Consider the following 20,585-nt stretch of genomic DNA (forward strand, 5'->3'; position numbering starts at 1 on the left):
TGTGTGTTTACAAAGTCCCACTAAAGAACACTGAATAACTTTTTATATAGGTCTCTCATCTTTAAAAATGAAATTCCTTGTCTTTCAAGAACATTTTTCTAAGGGTAAAGAGCATACATTCCATAATATTTGTGCTAGTTGGTTCCAGATGCTCTAGCTTACGCCTCCTCTTTTCTAACAAATGTTTTCCCTTTGCTCTCAGTAGTAAAAGGAATGTTCCTCCCTTTTCATCCATTGTCTTTGGCTAAAAGGCAAAAAGGAAACTTATCATTAGCATATGGTGGAAAAAAAATTACTGCATGCATCCCTCAGGCACTGCTCATTAAAAGAATACACAGAAATGGCTGAAGTGTAGGTAATGCAATGGGTGTGTAACTCACTGTTCCCTGAATGTGTACTTTCCCCTTGCAGTACAAAAATTGAGAAGTATTTGCCTTGTTCAGAGGATGCAAGCATATGGAGTTCAAGAAAACAAGCCTTGAAACAAAGGGACATGCTCGCAGCACCAAGTGCAGAGGAATTAAATGTTGCTTGTTAGCCAGTGACAGGAAATATGCAACCCACAGCCGTCACCACAGCAGAAAGAAGGGTTGTTAAGAGCATATGCATCCCTAATGAAAGCTAAATACAAATTAGAGCTAATGTGTATGTCTTATATTGGGCATCACAGAACAGTTTTAATCACTGAGCTCGAGGATATTTTGGACTGACTAAAAAAAAATACAAGTTTTTCAGTTAAAACCATATATTGAAACCAATTAATGTCTGATACGCAGCCAGTGAATGCTTGTAAAAATACTTCACCAGGAAAAATAGCGCTGCATCCAAGTCTTGGAAAGAACAGCTTATAGAGTCTTTTTGTTTCAAAAGTCATTCATTTATTATGAATAACCTTGGGGTCCAAGATCATAATTGCAGTCTTGTCTAAAGACCCCTGAGCCTCCTTTACAAACAAAGCAGGAATTTGGATATTGTTCCTGTGCTCCAGGTGTAATTTGGACCAGCCACTTTAGGGCTGACCTTTTAAAGGCATCAGTTTGACTCTCCTCAGAACATCTCAGAACAAACATCTAAGTAACGAGGCATCTAAACTTAATGAACTTGTGTGAAAATTTGACATTTTACAGCTCCTTATCCCCTTAAGCCACTGGGGAAAAGACTTACAGTTCTATGTAAATCACTATTGCCTTTGTCCTGGGTAAAAATGGGACCTCTGTGTGTGTATACTGCTTTATTAGAACAGTCTAAGGTCTTTGCAGAAGCATTCAGTCTCCAGGTGTTGGTCTTCATTGGCCCACATGTCCCAATCATTCAAAACCAGTTCTTCATCTGAGTTTCCCTTCTAAAGGGAATTTTTAAAGCCTATGACTGAAAACTGTGTATGAGCGAATAGGAAACTTCCCTGTCTTAAAATAGCCCCATCCAAAGTGATCACCGATATGTTTTACCTCAACTTTGTGACTTCACTGAGGAGATTTAACTAATTGTACTAAAACCTTGTCATCTGTCCAGGTTCTTATCGTAGCCTGTGTCTGTATGTTCCCACAGTACCACCCCTTTCATTGCCTTCTCAGTTGAATAAAAACCTGCAATTTAAAAAAAGTCCATCACTTATGAGAAAACATTTTAGTAGTTCCCCCACGCAAGAAGCAAATTGTGAACACTTTGATTTGTGAAGGCCAAAGAGGTAATTATCTTGATGTGGGCTTAGATGACATACATGCCAAAGAGTAAGAACAATCCCTTCTTGTACTTAGAATTGTGGATCTGTTACTGAGATGGTTCTTTGAAGTTGTAGCAGTGATAAGAATTCTTCAAAATAGAAATCTATAGATCCAGGATGTAATAAATGCATGTATTGGCATTTAGGTCCTAACCGATTAGTCCTGTCTAACCTGATTTCTTATGTGCTTTGTGTTCAATTTTAGGCACCAAAGGAAGAAACAAAGGGGAATTTACAAATCTTCAAGGTGTAGCTGCATCTACAAATGGAAAAATCTTAATAGCAGACAGTAACAACCAGTGTGTGCAGGTATGAGGGTATGCCACTATTCTATAGAATCATAGAATAGTTTGGGTTGGAAGGGACCTCTAAAGGTCATCTAGTCCAACCCCCCTGCCGTGGGCAGGGACATCTTCAACTAGATCAGGTTGCTCAGAGTCCCATCTAACCTGACCTGGAATGTTTCCAGGGATGGGGCATCCACCACCTCTCTGGGAAACCTGTATCTTTTTTTTTCTTCCTGCCTCCACACTTCTGCCTTCTTTGTACTCTAGGAAAGACACATTTTGTACAATTCAAGCAGATATAGAAAATACAGAGGAAGCTCAACTTGTTTATCACCCATTATCATTCTATCTTCTTGACCTGCAGCTATCTTTTTCAGATCTACACTATATCTAGTACATTTATCAGAGTTTATTTCCCTTCCTTATGATGTTTGGCAATGAATGAAGAAAACAAGTGGTGCAATAATTTGGAAAAATGCCTTTTTGTAAATATCATTTTACATTGTAAATTTATCACTCTGTGTTTCCAAATATAAATCTAGGGCAAGGTGCCACAAATATAATTTCTTACACAAATACAAATATGAAAATAAACATCTATGTAGATGTCATTTTCAAATGGCTTTTAGTCTACTTAATTGACTTTTCTGTCTGATATCATGAGCAAATCTTTTCTGTGGCAGCACCCCTGACACCTATGATTTCTTGGCTTCTGTAACCTGTGTGAAAATCAAGCTGTGTTTTTTCTTTTGCTTGCCATGTATCTTTTTTACCATTAACAATTTGTCATTGCTATTTGGGCTGCCCACATGGTAGCAATGAACAAGGCAGCAATGTGTGGCTTGTTCTTCAGTAGGTGAGAACCAGCAAGACACATGCAGTAAGAACTCATTTCCAGGCCTTTTCAAAGAGACAGTCACATATTCATCAGCATCCTCACACTTTGTAATTTGCAGCCACTTCAGAGGAACTTCAGTGTCTACCTGGCTTGGGGACACAACCAGTGGGCTGAATTTTGCGTGGCTAAAGCACCTCTCAGGAAATAGCCTAGTACTTATCCCTAAGTCAAAGAATTAAATTCTGAAATTCTCTTTTAGCTTCTATTCCTATCTTTTCTACAGACTTAGTGTTTGACTCTGGCTGAGTCACTCAGTGCCTCAGTTTCCTCACTTCTAATATGGAAAGAATACCACTTCCTTCCAGCTGTGAGGGACGTTGTGAAGCTTAATTCACTAACGTTTGTAAAGTACTTTGAGATCACTGAAGAAACAGTGCAATGTAAGTGCAGAGAACTTCTTTATTTTGAAATTAGGGTCCAGGTGGAAGCCTCTTCTTAATTTAGGCATATCACTTTCAAATATGGACTGTGTAAAAGTGCTTTATGTTCCTAATTCTCTTCCGACTGTAGTGTTCATTAGTGACTTGCTAAAATCTAAGCTCCAAGAAATAGATGATGTTATTATGCAGAATTAATTTTAAAATGAATGTTTTCTGTTACAGATATTTTCCAATGATGGTCAGTTCAAAAGCCGTTTTGGCATACGAGGAAGGTCTCCTGGCCAGTTGCAGCGGCCAACAGGAGTGGCTGTGCATCCCAGTGGTGACATCATCATTGCAGATTATGATAACAAATGGGTTAGCATATTCTCATCAGATGGAAAATTTAAGGTACAAGTTACCATGTGAACTCTCCTGAGCTTTCTCTGTCTTACAGAGGAATGCAAAGTAATGGGTTTTTTTGGTCAAGAAACTACATAGTTTGGTTGTAAGTTAGTCCAAATTCCATTGTTGTGATGTGGAAACGCATGACACAGCCACCTTGTACAATTAATAGGAAGAGGTCACAGCTGTGATGCTAATGTCATACCAAATAGAGATGATATGTTCCATTTTACAGTTCTGCGTACTAGGTGCTTGGATGCCTTTCCGTAACTTATAGTCAAGGATAGCTAATGTAATCAAGTCTAGTCGGACTGGCTCAACAACCTTCATATCATTAGTATTCTGATTATACAGTACGGTGTGTGCATATATGTATATACACACAGACAGACGTAAAAACTTAGGAGGAGGACATGAGGCTCTTCAGTGACATATGGAGGAGAAAAATAAGGTAGCAGACTGATGGTTACTTCTTCTATTTACTCCATACGTATCAGCAAATTAAGTGTATAATTCATGTATGATCCTGTTGGTAATAAATGCAAGGAAGGGCAACCTAGGATGTTGTTCCCGTGCTACAGCATAGACAGGAATGTTTTAGGTGGGGTGATGTGCACTGGAAAAACTGAAAGGCAGTAATAATATTTTAGGTTTCAGAAATCAGAAGTTCTGAGAAAAGCGCGCCTCTTATTTTCATAGGAACTCTGACCCCTTTAACAGGAGGAAAATAAGAAGGCAGCTACTACACTACACTGATACTTGCCAACCTGCAATATTTATTTTGCTTGGGTTCAGGTGCAATTCTAGAGAGAATTAAAGGTTGCCTCCATTTGGTGCTGTTCTCTGAATGCAGGTTACAGAGTCTGGCGATGCATGCTAGAAATAGCCCCCTATAGCAGGGGTTAGCAGTACACACTCTTCAGTGAGATAAAGGACCTGCAGGGAATTTTCTACCATAGTTAGTTAGTTCTAGAGTCGTGCATTGGAGAGAAATTGCCTGTTTGGCTAGTTTTCTGGCAGCCTAATGACTAAAAAGCTCAGGTCCTCAGCTGCTCACATGTGTACCAAGAAATGGCCTTCCTTTGAATAGTCTTTGCAAAGTGACAAATGCTATAGCAAATAGGCAATTGTGCTTGCATAGTCCTCGGTGACCTCCATCTGGGAAACAGACGTGTATGCGTTTAAAAGTATCCAGATCCTATGTAGACTTGAAGCTAAAATAAAACAATACTAATATGCAATGCAAGTGTTAAAAAAATATAAATTACTTGCATTTGCAGAGTATGTGACTTTCCTTGTTAAGTAGTTTTGAAAATGTACAGCTACACAGGAAAACTTTGGTTTTGGCTGAAGTCCTTGAATGAAATGAAGACACCAAAACAAAACCAAAGAAAGATGTAATTTAGTTAAGAATCCAAGTATTCTGAGTAACCTAAGTGCGTTTTAAATAATTATTAACAGCTTTGATGTGAACTGGCTTGATCTGGACACAGAGAATGGAAGGCTCATTTCCCTTCCTTCTCAAGACATGCTGTAAATCCAGCATTTCGGATGGTGCCAGCTCTGGAGGAAAAAGCCATGTCTCTGGAGGAGCCAGGACCCTTTGTGCTATACATTACCAGCAGGGAGACAGGTATTGAAAAAAATGAGTTACTAAGGTAGTTCCTCTGATGTGGAGCCTAGCTTTGCTTTTAGTCAGTGTTTTTGTTGGATTGCAAGAGCTATGTAAAGCTGGCAAAGTTTGTGTGGTTAATACAAGTTAATGTATCGGACTTTATAGTTCTTGGGAGTAGACTGATTAAATGAGTGATTAAACAATGATATAAAAGACTATTTTTAGATTGAATGCAACAGGCTATATTTATGAAAGAAAAATATAAGAATGTTTGTAGAAGCATTTTATATACGGAGGGCAGGCATAATCATATACTTGAAGCACAGGACGTGGATATAACAGATCTAGCCTGTGGGAATCTGGGCAAAACCTTGCAATTTCTTGTGTGTTGGCAATGGTAATTCTTACAGGGGCTTTGTCAAATTAAATTGGGCAATGCTTGCTAAGATACACAGAGAGAGAGAGAAAGGGATAGTGGTGTTTCCCTTCAAAGGACTGTGCCTGCAAGTCATTGTATAGGATCTCTGATGCAGATGGTCTGCTAGTTGTTAACTCAGCGTTATCAGGGGGCTGTTCTGAACTTAATCTAACTATTTTTGTTGTTGTCCCCTTCTTTCTGTACTTATTTACACTTACTCTCCCTTAGTGGCATTTTAATAGTCATGTGAGCCAGAAGGCAAATTTCCCCTGGAGCCAGGCCCAGGCATCTCCCTGATGACAGCACTGGGCTGACTCACCCCAGCAACCTTGACTGCCAGGCAGAAAAGTGTCACCTTCCTCAGTTGCTGGTAGCAACAGAGACAGAGCTCCCTTTTCTCAAGGCTGTAAAACTTGCATAAGGCAGAGGTGGACAAACCCTAATCTAAGGTTACACCAAAACATGAGTCTCTTAAAATGAAAGGCTGTATTATCCTGTGAATGATAAAGCCTCAGATAGGGTCTTAGGAATTGGGGCTTCTGTTTCTGGCTATGCCACTGGTCTCACAGGTGGCCAGTGATCTTCCATTTCACTTCCCAGTGCTTTATTTTCGTCATCTATAAAAGGCAGATAACAGTGCTGGCTTCCTCTGTAAATTACTCTGAAATCGCTTAAGAAAACTGTTAGAGAAGACATATTGCCAGGCTAAGGAGAGAACGCATGCTGAAACAGCAGTATCAGCTTCTGCACCAGTGGTGGTCTTCAAACCTAGTGAAGGAACTGGAGAACAGGGCCAAGAGAACGATTCTCGGTCCTCTGAAGAGAGAATTACTTTCTTTCTAGTCTTGAAGGGTTGTATCTCAGATAGCTTATTATCAGCCAAACAGGGCTGCAAGTCAAGTTAAGATCAAGTTTAGATGAGTGGGAAAAGATGAAAGGAAACATTTTATCTGTCAGACTTTCATTTTTTCTTGTCTAGTTAGAAGAATTAAGAAGGGAGCTGCTTGAAGCTGGTTGCATGTTCAGATAGGAATAGTTCTGTGGAGTGTGGTTAAGTGGTCACAGTTGAATTAAGACAATCACATGAATGATAAATCCATCTATCGTGCGACATTGCAATGTGTGACAAAGCTGTATCTCCATATTAGGGAAGTTCTCAAACAGGAAAAGAAGGTATGTTGAAAGTCTGTAAATTAATTCCAATTGCAAACCTTTCAGACAGCAAGAAGATTGGTTGAGTTAAACCTAAAGCCCTAACACACCTACTTCTACAGTGGAAAAGTCTTTATTAATTTTTATATAGGCTAGCTGATTTTTTTACCTCTAGGAATATCCCACAGTAGAATATTTTCCACCCGGGTAGGGTGACTTTATAAACACATATATGAAAACCAGTCTAAATTCATAAGAGCCTATAAAATAAGGGACATAATGTCCTTGACTGAATTCAATTAAACACGTTATTTGTATTAAGGGTTCAGATGATTCATTATACTTTATTCATTTCTAATGGCAGAAAAGTCTGAAAATACTTCCATTCATACACTTAACAGGAGTGACTGGGTTTCATAATGTTCTGTTCTAAATAATCAAACCTATAATTCTAAGAAACCTTCTGAAATAAAAATATACAAAGCATATGTTCAGCCAGACCCAGTAATGTGTCATCAGCATATTTTGATCTAAACTGAAAACAGAGATTTTTAGTAAAAAGGACTGCAAACTCTAGCTGGGCATAATTTATTGCTGCCTGCAAATTATATTTTAAATCCTGGCCCAGGAATAGTGATTTTTATTACTCTTCTCAGGACCAAGTGCCCATTAATGTAGTACATGATTTATTCATTTTTTTTTTTCATATGTATTTATATGGGCAGGAAGACACTGTACTCATGAGTCTGAGTCATTTTTCCATAGGAGTCCTGGAAAGATGGTAAGGAGGTGGTGCAATGCACAAGCAGACAAACACACGGGCATCCCAGAGGAAAGAAGGGAATATGATTTAATCACCCCAAAGGAAATAAATCTACTGATTTGCATTTGGTTTATGTTTTTGCTGCTTTGTTGTTATGCAAACCTGAATACATTTTGTAGGCCTTCTCACGTCTTTCCCCAGTGAACCTAAAGTCATTTTTAATAGTTTTCCCTAGGGATATTTTCACATGATTTAATTAAGTGGTTTTTGCCTAAATATTTAGCAATTTATAAGAGCATATGTACCTGAACATAAAACAGACAGATGATCATTGCATGCTGGCTAAGCATAGCCTTGAAGCTGCAAGATTTAATCCCTGAAGTTTTCTTTATTTGAGGCTAAAAGAGGTTGTGTATTGGTGACTTTGTACCAGATGGCCTCAGGGAACCTAGATGGCTTTATTTTGGGATGGCTCCTATTTTTACCTGCAACCCCACCTATGTGACTGTACTGTGGAACAGGAGCATGGGGCTTACTAAGGGTAGTTGAGCTCCTTCAGATACTAACATGGTTGTTTGCTTTGAAAACATTAGGGAATTGAGAAATGAGTTAGGTAATGGATCTTCTCATGCCCTGTAATCTGTCCCACCTTGATAATTAGCCACAGACTAACAAAGCTTCAGCTACTCCTCACCACTTGTAAGAGGGAGGGGAGAGGGGCAGAGAAGTCATTGCAAGAAGCATTACTTGTTCTAGGTGGTGATCTGTCCCACCCTGCAAAGGCAGTGAGGTGAAAAAATGGTCTTGTTTCATAAAGAGGACTAATATCTTAGTATCTATTTCATTTAAATTCCTGTGGAAACAGAAAATTATGTTCTCCACCAAGGATATGGACCTCAGTTTGTAGGGTGTCTCTCACAAATTGCTACGGGATCTGAAAGTTCTGGGATCCATAATTTCAACGCAGCCTGTTCGGTGGATTGCCTGTCAAGCACAGTAAAGAGGCTGGAAGGAGACCAGACTTTTGGAACCAACCTGCTTCCAAATCTGTCCATCATTTAAAAAAAAAAAAAACAAAACCAAACCAAAACCAAACCAAACCAAAAAAAACCAAACAGAAAGCATGTTGCTGCATTCAAAAAACAAACCCCCCAAACAATTAGGTGGTATTTTTATAGCCTTTTTTTAACTGAAAGGTCAAAACTCAACTGATTTTATGTAGATTGGACCAGTTTCTAGAATCTCTGCCTGAAAAAGAGCAGAATGGTGAAAAATGTGAAATGGGTGAGGTGATCCTAGAATCTTCTTGGGTATATGCCCAGGTAGCTCATGGGTTCTTTGAAGGCTTTCTCTCAATTTCTGCTTGCTTTGGGCTGGATGGGATGCTGTTCCTTAGATCCCCTTCTTAGATCCCCTTCTTTTTGATCCTACTAAACAATGCTTCTAACATTTTCTGATCTATTTTGACAGCTCTCTAGTCTTTCCAAATAATTCACTGTGTGTGAGATCCAACCCATCTCCACTGAAGGTTTTTCCATTGATACAATATGGAATACTGTATACGGTTCCCCTGCTGTTGCTGATTATGCTGGCAGATGTTTTTGGTAGTCACAAGGCCTATTTAAAATGATGGAAATGGTTTTATTTACCTAAGACAGGAGCAAGCTTTGATTTGTTTAGTGTTTCAAAGATTACTTTATTTGCTGTTTAGCCGCACGATCCTATCTCCTTTGCAGGTTTCATCTGACACTTCATGTGTCTAAGCAGCAAGTGAAGCAATCTCACGTGGATCTGGTTGAAGATATAGAGGTTAGCCTGAGCTTTAGGTCTGCTCAAATTCTTTCCAAGATCCTCAGAAGCTGCATGGTGTCTCATCCACCCAAGAAAGGCAACAGAGGACATCATAGCCTACATCCCACCCAGCTCTGATGCTCCAAGAATGAGCTCTGACTCCTTTGATGTATCAGGCAGTGGTAAAGGCATGTTTCCCCGTCCATAACCAGGTGGTCGTTGGACTCAGGAATAGTATGCAATAGGAGGCAGAATTTCTTTATGCCTGTCTGCCTATCCTACTGGTGCACTAGTGCTGACTATACAGCCATTTGTGATGGTTTCTGACAGATGCTGTAGTTTATCAAGACATAAAAATCTGATGATTGTTTTTCTCACGAGTTGTATATTTGGACTCAGTTGCTGAGGTGGCAGATTTTCCACTCTAGAAAGGACATGCAGAAAGCAGTCTTTCTTTTCAGCTGAAGAAAAAATTATGAAGTACACAATAAGAGCTGATAAAAACAATCACTTCCCGCTGGGAAACTTTTGATGACAAAAATGTCTCTCCATCCCGCTGTGTGCCTGTAATGCAATCTTTGAACTGTACTAACTTATTTCTATCACGCCAACATATTTTCCTGTTTTGTGTTTTCCCTTTTAGGCCAAAATTGGGTCTGGAAAGCTCATGGGCCCTAAAGGTGTTTCTGTGGATCGTAATGGACACATCATTGTAGTGGACAATAAAGCATGCTGTGTTTTCATCTTCCAGCCAAACGGGAAAATAGTCACCAGGTTTGGTAGTCGAGGAAATGGTGACAAGCAGTTTGCAGGTACACTTGATGGTAATATGTAAACCCCCTTTTCTTGCCTCTTCTGCTCACATTTGCATGATGTTTGAGCATGTTGAAGACGCTATATCCTACTTGTTTTTCCTGGGATGGAAAGGTTCTACTAAACATACAGCTCCTATTCACTTCACCATTTGTTTAATTGGTCAGGAAGACTGAAACATCTGTTGTGCAAATGTAGCTGTAACCAGATTGCTTTATCTACCTCTCTGTGCCTGGAAGCATTTCAGATCAGTGACCCAAGAAAAACTGATCTGAACTAGCATTTTATAAATGCTTTATAATGCCCACACTCAGCTGTTCATGATAATCAACTCAAACACCATGCTTTGCATTTCAAATGATCAGATACACATTAACCAATGCCATAAGTAGTATCTCCCCATTAGAAAATGAGTGTAATGGGAGAGTGTTAAGATTGAGATCAGGAAGTTGCAGTTATGCAAACGGAAAATGCCAGTTTGGGGATATTGCTATTTATATTCAACTGACTGCTTGCACACGATGTCTTTCAATTAGAACATGCAATTAAGCTTAAAAAACCCCAACTGATATATTTTGAGTGGATACCTGTTCTTTCACAATTTGAAATGAAGATGCCAAATTACATATGCAGGTCATTTTGCAGGTGTTGGGTCACTCTGAATAAGTAGTTATAGATTGGTCTCATGTTCTGACTGGTTCACAGCACAAGAGAGAAATAGCATCAGTGGTATAACTGCTTTTATCTTACTTGAGATGTCTTGCAATGTCTTACGGCACAAGTGCCATATGTATAATTCGTGAGAGCTTTGGCTCTAACACAGCCAAGTGTCACCAAAATTTTCTGGGTATGTCCAATTTCTGTCATTTTTAAAATTTGTAAGAACACCTCCTGAAAATAAGTGTGCAAATACTCTGTAACAGTGCATTTGAGAAATGTATCACCTCTTCTTGATGGTAGGTTACATGAAACAGGTGAATTGTCATTACCTGAATGTTTTCAGTGTAAAGGTTTTCACCCTTTTTATAGTTTACACTGATGTACTGTGAAAATTAAAACCGAGTTCTGATCTGTTAAATAACTCAAAATAGCACCAAGTATTTTGATTCAGGTACTTGCCTGTTTTCAAGCTACCATTTGTTTTTTATTCAAGTTTGCGCACATAGTTCAATACGCAAAGTAAAGTGAAAAATGCACTTTTTTCCCTGACAGTGTTCTTCTAACTTTTGTATTTATCCTAAAACTTTTTTGCTCAAATGCTTGTAAGAAGTGAGCACACAAAGCATAGAAGATTTCAATTAAGACTTTACATGAACATTTTTGAGAACTATTTTCAGTGTATACACAACTTTATGCCTAAGCACGACATTTTTGTCTTGTTAATAAGCACATAAATATCTATGTAGTCATCTGTATATGAGAGAGGAAGGAATGAACAATGCTTATTGATAACACTAGTTGACAACTTCTTGAAAAAGAAATTATTCATGTTTACAAAAAGGCATGCTGAGCTTTTTAAAACATGAAATGAAATTGCTCAATTTGAAATTGATATTCCCTATTTGACTATTATTGCTCAGAAGCCAAATATAATATTCTGGCAGGCTGAATAGTTTTTCTGATTTAAGCAAACTTTTTGATTTAGTGGTGGTGGTATTATTATTATTATTATTATTAATTATTTTTCTTCCTATTGCAGGTCCTCATTTTGCAGCTGTAAACAGCAACAATGAAATTATTGTTACAGATTTTCATAACCATTCTGTCAAGGTACTGTCAATTAATGGCAACTTGGAAAGCTTTTTATTTTATCATGGTACTTTCTTGGGGAAAATGAAGTATTGTTAAAAACAAAGAGATTACACTCTATATGTATGAGGTCTGATGTAAGGACTGCACATTCAGAGACCTTTTCATGCAGTGCATTGCTTAATGGAGATGTAATCCGTTGCCTTTGTTGCCACTATAATGTTCTCTAATTCAATTGCTTAAATGTAAGTTGTACCTGAGATAAATAATATCAACTTAATTATTTTTATTAGCTCTGTGCCAAACCTGTTATTTACCCTATGTTCTTTCCTATTATAAGTAAGTTTGGTAACTGCTTTTGAATTTCCCAGTAAAAGCTTCCCACATTTCCAGTTGAATAAAATTATAACAAAGTAAAGATACCTGACAATGTTTAATTCCATACCTATAAGCTTTAAGATTACTGGATCCATTTACAACCCGATACTCTTAACAACTGTGTAACACAGACCATCAGTTTTCATCCAGTACCTCCTGCACTGGGCAGAACTGGCAGCCATGGGAAGTCCTGACTCATGGCCTGTTAAACAGTCATGGTAAGATAGGGTGGTATATTTGTTTGTCCCAGTAATAAACCAAAACAAGGATACATGTTGAGATGTCATGTGGGGGAGAACGTATGTGAAGGAGCTACAGGGCATTTCATAAATCACTCACCTGTGCATGTTTGTTTTCAGGCCATGACACTCCCTTTCAGGCACTTTCTGTACCCTTTTTCCCTCTCTCAATACGCAGCAGCAGCAGCAGCAGGAGGACACGGGCAGCAGAATGCTGTCCTACCCAGGTTCTCAGGCCATGTGCGCCGGTCCCAAGCACCGGTGAGATCCCTGGGATTTCACCTAATGGCTGCCTGTTCTGATTGAATACAAAGATAAACCCTCAGTCCAGTCCTTCAGTGTTCATAACTGAAATGATAAATCTTATGTATTCACCTGAAATAGGAAATCACTGTCTGAGCATAGATACCCTCGTGTCCTGAGTGGCGCTGAATCATCTAGCTCTTGAATAGCGACCTTGCTCTTGTATCCTTTTGGAACTAGAGAGGAAGTAGCAACTCATGTGGTTTGGATTACAACAAAGAAACCAAGTCTGCTGCAGGAGCCCTAAAGCAGATTGTTTACGTGGTTTAGCAGCAGGAGGCCTATGACTCCATAAATTACCCCTCCGCCAGGGCTTACCATGGTAACAAGAATGCCTGGAGAGAGTTAACAACCAGGGCAAACTAAAATGAAAAAAAGCAAGTGAAGAGATGTAAGAAGTGTGGCATCTTAGCGAATTCATAATTATTGCATTCCTAATGAGAACAGAGCGTTCCCGTCTGTCTCTGGTGTGACTCAATGGGATAAAAATGTTATTTGTTACAATTTGGTACTAACTGGAAGAGAGTCTTATTTTTGTAGTGTTCTCTAAATCGGTACAGCTAATTGTTGACACTTTGGAGAGCAATTCATAATCTGGGTGATGCTGTTGTCTTTTGTTAGATGGTGGGGAAAGAGCAGAGAGTAAATTTTGTTTTAAATAATAAATAAATTTATAAATAAATAAATAAATTTCACTCTTTGGGTCCCAAAGCCTCTTCCTGCCACCAGTGTCTTGAAATAAACATCCTCACTCAGCAACATTATCCTTCCTCCTCCATTAACCTTCAAGCGCCTTCTTTCCTTCAGGCATCTTCTATGGAAAACCCTACTCAATGTAGGCTTCTCTCTCATTCGTCACTCACCATCCCCATTTTAACCCAGGGAGAGAGCAATACATCTTTGCCTGTTTTTTTTCTTATTAGTTGACTTTTTTCTACCTTCTTTCATCATCTGAGGCACCAACCTGGCACTTCATTAATTTCCTCCCCCAAATGCTTTTTCTCTGTTCACTGTGGGTGTTCAAGAATAGGATGATTTCCTCACATCTTCCACCTTCTTAGCACTTCAGTGTGCACCTGGCACTTGTCAGGTCTTTGCATTTTCTTGTGCAAGCCACAGCCGGTCTCTAAGAACGCTGGACCTCGTGGCACAGCTGGGCCTGGGCCCAAGATAGACCAAAATAAATAGAGATGGCTATGGTACTATGTAAATGACACATCCTGTACCTCACTTGGTCCCATTGGTGCATCCAGGTCACTGACAGAATAGTCATTGATCAGTTCCATCTTTCTGCTGTCTAAACCTGTTACTCACCATCACAGAGAATTCAGTTGCTGAACTGTCTGTACAGAGAGCGGCACGCCGTCATTCTCAGTATGTGTCAGATTATGAAAGTCAGAGAAGAATGCATCTGCTCAGCTGTGTTTCTGTAGGACTGACTCCCAGTGCCGTATCTGCACTCAGCTCTTCTTAATTCAAGATGCACAAGCTGCAGAGGGGTTCCTGAGGCCCTTCACCTCTGTGTCTGAGGTGAATCTGATCTTAAGTGAGAAGGGAAATGCTGTGTGGTGTAATGGAGCTGGAGGGAGAGATGGGCACCTTTTCTCCCACCTTCAGTGTATGTGTGTGTAGGGGTGTGTGTGTTCCTGGGAGCTCTTCAATTCCCAACAATCTGTTTTGTTAACAGATGAACTGGTAGTAGTAGATGACTAATATTTGATACGATGCCATATTCAGGTTTTTGTTTTAACCCATACAGGTATTTAACCAGGAGGGAGAATTCATACTGAAGTTTGGATCAAATGGAGAAGGAAACGGGCAATTTAATGCACCAACTGGAGTAGCTGTAGATTCTAATGGAAATATTATCGTAGCAGATTGGGGAAACAGCCGAATACAGGTAGAGATTTGTGTATTTCAAAGGTGCTCGATTAGGAAAACTAATGGATTGATAACTTTGGCCACTGAAGTCGTCAGACTTCCCAAGAAACAGGATAGCAGCGTTAGAAGTGATGTGGTTTCTAACACAGCCTTTTATATGCCTCATTGCTGGTCTGTCCACTTTTAGAAGCGGTGGTGTCAGACCATGGACTTTCCAGGGTGACTGCTAGCAACTCTGATGGTTACTATGACCAAGGCTCTTGTCTCCAAATAGTTCCCCAAAAGCTATTTGATGACTTAGGAGACTTACAAGCGTTGCTGAGATGATAGTAATTTCTAATCACCATAACAGAAGATTGGAGACATGGTGGAAAATATGAAAAAGCAAATGATCTGTATAGACCCTGAGGCAAATGGAGCAGATTTTTATCATTTTTTTTAAATGTTGAGAAAATATTCTTTTATGTTATGAGAGTTGCACTCTTTTTATCTTTCAAGTGCTAATCACAAAGTCGTCTTATTTGCCAAAGAATACCTAATAAATAACTACGAGTAAGTATTATTTTAACTGAATATAAAAATGAGGGAGCTGCTTATGAGTTGTTCCCAGGAAGCACTGTCAACAGTGTAAACAAATTCCTGGTTTTCTCTGTGTGGGAACCTAAGAGTCATGCTAGCCACAATAGTAATATTTGTTAGGAAAACAAGGTGTTGGTTGAGTTCCTGATTGAGTTTGATTTATTGTAGTTGGCTATTTTTAGAACAAGGAACAGCTGAGGTGCTCTTTTTATTTTTATTTCATTGCATGTTTAATTCTTGCCAAAGATCCTGGCAGCTTTAATTAGTTCTTTTTAATAAGAAAATACATTTGTATATAAACTTGTATATTATGAGAATAACAGATCAGATTCTGCCCTTGTTTATTCTAGTGTATGTCAACCGTTTCAGAAATGAGAAGTATAATGGTGTAATTGAGAGCAGACTTGTGTCCGCTAGTTTTCTTTTTTATTCATAACATTTATTCTGTGCTTTCTCACCCTCAAAGGTTTTTGATGGAAGTGGATCATTTTTATCCTACATTAACACCTCTGCTGACCCACTTTATGGTCCCCAAGGTCTGGCCCTTACTTCAGATGGCCATGTTGTAGTTGCAGACTCTGGAAATCACTGCTTCAAGGTCTATCGATACTTACAGTAGCAATGAGCTCTGGAGCTGGATAATCGTCCACCCTTAAGAAAAGACTGGTCCTAGAGATCCGATGCAGGATATCTCCTACTTTGAGTTCATTTTTAATAGTGAAGGAGTCTCTTACGGACTTCTCGTGTTAATTTCCAAACTTACCTTGTTTACATAGGACTTGCACCTCTTATGTTTCTCACTGAACTTTTTGTTGTAAGGGTTAATACACAAAATCCTCTTTAACTGAATTCGTAAAGACAATGTGATATTAAACGCAAACTGCAACTTATGGAACTGGAATTAACTAATTAGGCAAAAATGAGAAAAATTGGGGAAAAGTCCCCAAAGCTCTTTGAAGACTGCGAAGGGTAGCTCCTGCTCAGAGCTTCCAAATTTGAAGAAGTATCATTGTTATGCATTATTTAACCCAGAGGTGATCCTGGGAATCTTCTAGATCTCATTATCATGGTAGGTATTACACTTTTAACATTCTTCAGTCTTACTATCTATAACAAGTAGGTCCTTTTAGTATAAGGTTAAGTCTCACAAAATCCGTCTAGCTCTAACCGTCAGACCTAACACAGTTCAATGTTTAGCACTATAAGAATCAATGCAAATTCCCTACTCATGTGGGATTAATGAAGGATTGTTTCATGTGCTTGTTTTTCACTATTGCTCTTGCTCAACGTGCTGGAAGGACTTTGCAGAGACCTGACATTTCTAAAGCTCTGGAAAAACTTAATTGTAGCGATACATTAGTGAGAGCTGATTTTCTGTATAACGACAGACCTTTTGACACCAAACTAGTTCATTAGGATCAGGGTTATTACAATGTCAACTCAATTAACCTCATGTGTGCCACTCTTTCATATGTGTTCATTGCCATGTTTCCTTGAGGCAACTCATTGTATTAACCAATAAAATCAAACGCAGCATCACACAGGACAGAAAGCCAGAGAGGTACCCCTATGGAGGACCTACATTATACAACCAAAGGAACTGTGGTAAACAGAGGTTGTGTGGGAAAGCCAAGGGTTACCAAAGCTATTTGTTTTTACATGAGAAAGAATACATTACAAATAAGAATGAATTTGAACCAATTCCTGAAGTCCTTCATCAAAGGGAATTTTGTTAGAGGACAAAATAAGGACTGTGAGATTTGTTCCGATTTGTTTGTTTGTATGTATGTATGGCTGATTGACACAAAAATTAAAAAAGTAAATGTAGGTTATTTCAGCAAACTGGAACGTAGGTATGCCATTTGACAATGGCAGTACTCGGAAAAATGTCCCTCCTTCTTCCTGCTGGATCTCTCTACTGTGTTCTTTGTTGAAGTATTAATTTAATTGGAAATGCTTACAATCATATGTCTTGGTTCTGTTTTTAATGGTTTTTTTTAAGCATGAACTTATTCTTTTTCAAGTAGCATTGGCTTTATTCTTATTTCTAAATCCAGCGGTCAAGGGATGAATTGCTACCATAGCCTAATATAGATAGAGTGGTGCTCGCTCTTAACCTCGTTTGAGGAGCTGGTGAGCTTGCTGCCAATGTCTACAATAGCCTGGGAAGTGCTGTCTTTCTTTTCTCATTTTTAGGGCCTTGAAACAAAAGGGCATTGGGTCAGGAACAAGGGAGTATTTTAAGCATGTTTGCAAAACAGAAAGAAATCTTTGTTAAATTACTCATTATAAGTATTAGTCTTATTTCTAAGGTTAAGGTGGTTGTTTCAATGAATTTGAGAAAAACTAATGGTTTTTCTGTAAAGAAGCATTTGACTTGTAAAAATGCAGACCTCAAGGTTCTTAAATGCGGAGTTTGTCTTTTTTAATTACTGTTTCTTAAAGATATTTCCTCTTCTTTCCCTTATTTTTTGCACATAGAGCTAATTTACAAATTCTCGTGCAAAGATAAGTTTCCTTATTTCACTGGAATAAATATTTTGTGTATAAGGCTTAAGGTTTGGATTATATAATGCAGCTAAGAAACTGGTGGTAACATTTTTGAAATGTTAAAACTCAAGTTTGTTATTACCAAGAGAACAAAATATCCTCTGCTTGAACCGAGTTTGTCCTAAAATTCTGAAGACGGTATCTCAGTTATTACACAATAAACTGTCCTATCAAAATTTAACAAAGTTGTAGATCAAATTTTCTGATGATCAAGTAATTTCCTTCTAAGTGTCCTTATAAGCAACCTTCTGGCAAACAAACAATTTCTGACATTAAAATGCCCTTAAATGGCAAATTTATCAATGAAGAAAAGGCACGTAGCATTTTAACTGTATTTATTAACAAAGAGAAGAGGTTGCACGGGTTCTTTGAGATGAAAACTTAAAATGAGAAATGTGCTGTTGCTGTCAGCTATGGATAATGTTAATCAAATCTAATTCCAAATTTGGGTTTTTGTAATAATATTTTACTAAACTTGCATGGTTTCCACTCAGGAAACATTGCCAAATCCCCTGTTGCCAGGAACTCTGAGAAGCACAGAAATCAGACCCTAACCTATATATCAAAACATATACTTAAGACTGTACTATTCCATGTATACACTTTTCTTCAAAAGAGTTTCAGTCCCTTTGACTCAGTATTGTTTACCAGGATTTTATATAACCTATGTCAACCCAGTGCATCCTGATGCAATATGGAATTCTGCACACAACCCCCTTACAACCCAGCTCACAGCTATTATAGGGGTGATGTGGATTTTTTCTGAAGACTGAATAGTCTTTTGGGTTTTCAGACATTATCACCAGATCAGCACTTACTGCACCTGAAAAATGTCACTAATTTGGGGTTCCTTCTAATAGCAAATGCGGCCAACTACAATTTCAAATTCAGTGGCATAGGGCATTCCCTTCCAAGGTCTGACCTCATCTGCCTGGCACCGGGAAACTGAGAAACACATTGCTTGTATGGTGTGCTTCTGAAGCCAACTTAGCTAAAATGCTTGGCTTACAAACCTTACAAAGAGCAACCAAAGCAGAAACTCTGTTCTAAAAAACTGGCAGATTTTCTTCTCATCCAATTAAGTGAACGTCAAAATTGCACTACTTGATTTGCTGAGTTGTTAGCATTTATTAAAGGCTTTATAGGCATTCTGCTGCCAGATTTCAGGTATAACCAAATGTTCCCTTGACTTCCCTGGAATGCTAATTGACTAGCAGCACAGCATGAATGGTGAAAGTATGTGCTTCATTTAACTAATCTTCAACTCAAAAGTAATCTCAAAAGGTTATCAGATCTTGTGTAATTTGGAGCATTTTAGGACAAACTAGCCAACTGTATTTTCATTGTTTTGTGAATAGAATAAAAGGATCTGTTCAGATAAATCCAATATAAACGGTAGGGGATTTTTACATAGGCTAAACCAGCAGCAATGTAGCTGAAAAAGAAAAGGAAAATGGTTTAGGCGAGCATTTGCCTGATGTAGATGGAGAGTTATGTATTAGTAAATGCTCTTCTGTTCTGTAAAAGCTAGAGGGCTTTCGATTTTATGTCAATATTTTTTATAACTAAGGATCTAGTGTTGCCATAATGAGAACTATAAGTGCCCAACATGTTGTGTTTGTCACAAAGAAATGACTTTCGGTTGTGGGTGACAGCTAGTTATGAAATCAAGATGTACATTGAAAATTTTCTTCGAGAATTGTGAGCAGTGATTGTTTTGGCCTGTTTGTGGAGAGTGCGCGAAAGGTATTTGTGCTACGGAGTAAGAAGATTCCTAACGGGTTGTGTTACTTCTGATGAATGTACAGCACTTCAGTTGATGTTTGTGAGCAACACAGCCTTAACCCTGACACTTTTGCTTTGGCTTTATGACACGGGAATGTTCCCTAAGCTGCATAGTGTATGGCAGTAGCCCCCGTTAGAAATCTCTACCAGTTGATATGCTGCAGCTTTCCAGTTCTAGGAGTGAGTCTGTCTTTTTTCTTTTTTTTTTTTTTTAAAAAGGTTTTGTACATTCCATCTTTGTAAGTCAATCTCGTACGTTTTGTGTACATGTAAGCCTTGCACTCTCTTGACACTCATAATGAAGTATTCTTCTCACTTGTTTTTTTGTTGTTGCTTTTGTTTTTTTTTTAAATCCCTGTGAGGCTAAATACAAACTTTGTTTCCTTAAGGTCAAGGATGAAAGATGCGCATCAAAGTGTTTGTGTGTGCGTGTGTGTGTGTAGTTTTAGCTTCCTGTGTGCCACGGTATTCTTGATGCTTTAGCCGACGATTAAAAAAAAATTACTCTGTCTTGGAAATGTAGGAAAACCAGAGTCAAATGTGTACCTTTATCACGCACAAAAATTTCAAATAATAAAAATAAAGCTTGTTTCCTCTGTTATTTTCACGGTTGAGGATTTATTTTTCGTATGTCTCATACTCGCTGTCCCTAAAAAAAGCCCCATAATGCAGGAAGATGGGTAATTTTGTCCAAAAGGAAACCCTGACACCACAGGTCACAAGCCAAGAAAACCGTGATTGTTTCACGGGTGTTAAGCTTTTACATAGACACAGAGGAGAAGAGGGACTTGGGTTCTTCTTGGGAAGAAGGTGGGGAGCTGGAGCTTCCTTGTCTCCTCCCTTCCTTCTTCAGTTCAGTAATCAAAATTAACATTTTCATTGGTGGCAGTAAGATTA

The 20,585-nt window shown here is 38.6% G+C and overlaps 1 protein-coding gene across 3 annotated transcripts in view; it reads left to right on the forward strand.

Annotated features, from left to right (window-relative positions):
* The window catches only part of TRIM2 (tripartite motif containing 2), a 73,463-nt gene extending 53,174 nt beyond the window's left edge, over positions 1 to 20,289 (forward strand). For all 3 annotated transcript variants that reach the window (XM_009329788.1, XM_009329786.1, XM_009329787.1), the window contains 6 exons: positions 1,929 to 2,032; positions 3,511 to 3,678; positions 10,055 to 10,223; positions 11,924 to 11,994; positions 14,653 to 14,793; positions 15,820 to 20,289. In XM_009329788.1, coding sequence (XP_009328063.1) covers positions 1,929 to 2,032; positions 3,511 to 3,678; positions 10,055 to 10,223; positions 11,924 to 11,994; positions 14,653 to 14,793; positions 15,820 to 15,972 — 806 coding nt within the window. In that variant the 3' untranslated portion in view covers positions 15,973 to 20,289. The remainder of the gene's footprint in view (positions 1 to 1,928; positions 2,033 to 3,510; positions 3,679 to 10,054; positions 10,224 to 11,923; positions 11,995 to 14,652; positions 14,794 to 15,819) is intronic.
* Positions 20,290 to 20,585: the final 296 nt, after the last annotated feature.

This window comes from Pygoscelis adeliae, unplaced genomic scaffold (genome assembly GCF_000699105.1).
Source record: "Pygoscelis adeliae isolate BGI_AS28 unplaced genomic scaffold, ASM69910v1 Scaffold67, whole genome shotgun sequence".
Taxonomy (NCBI): Eukaryota; Metazoa; Chordata; class Aves; order Sphenisciformes; family Spheniscidae; genus Pygoscelis; species Pygoscelis adeliae.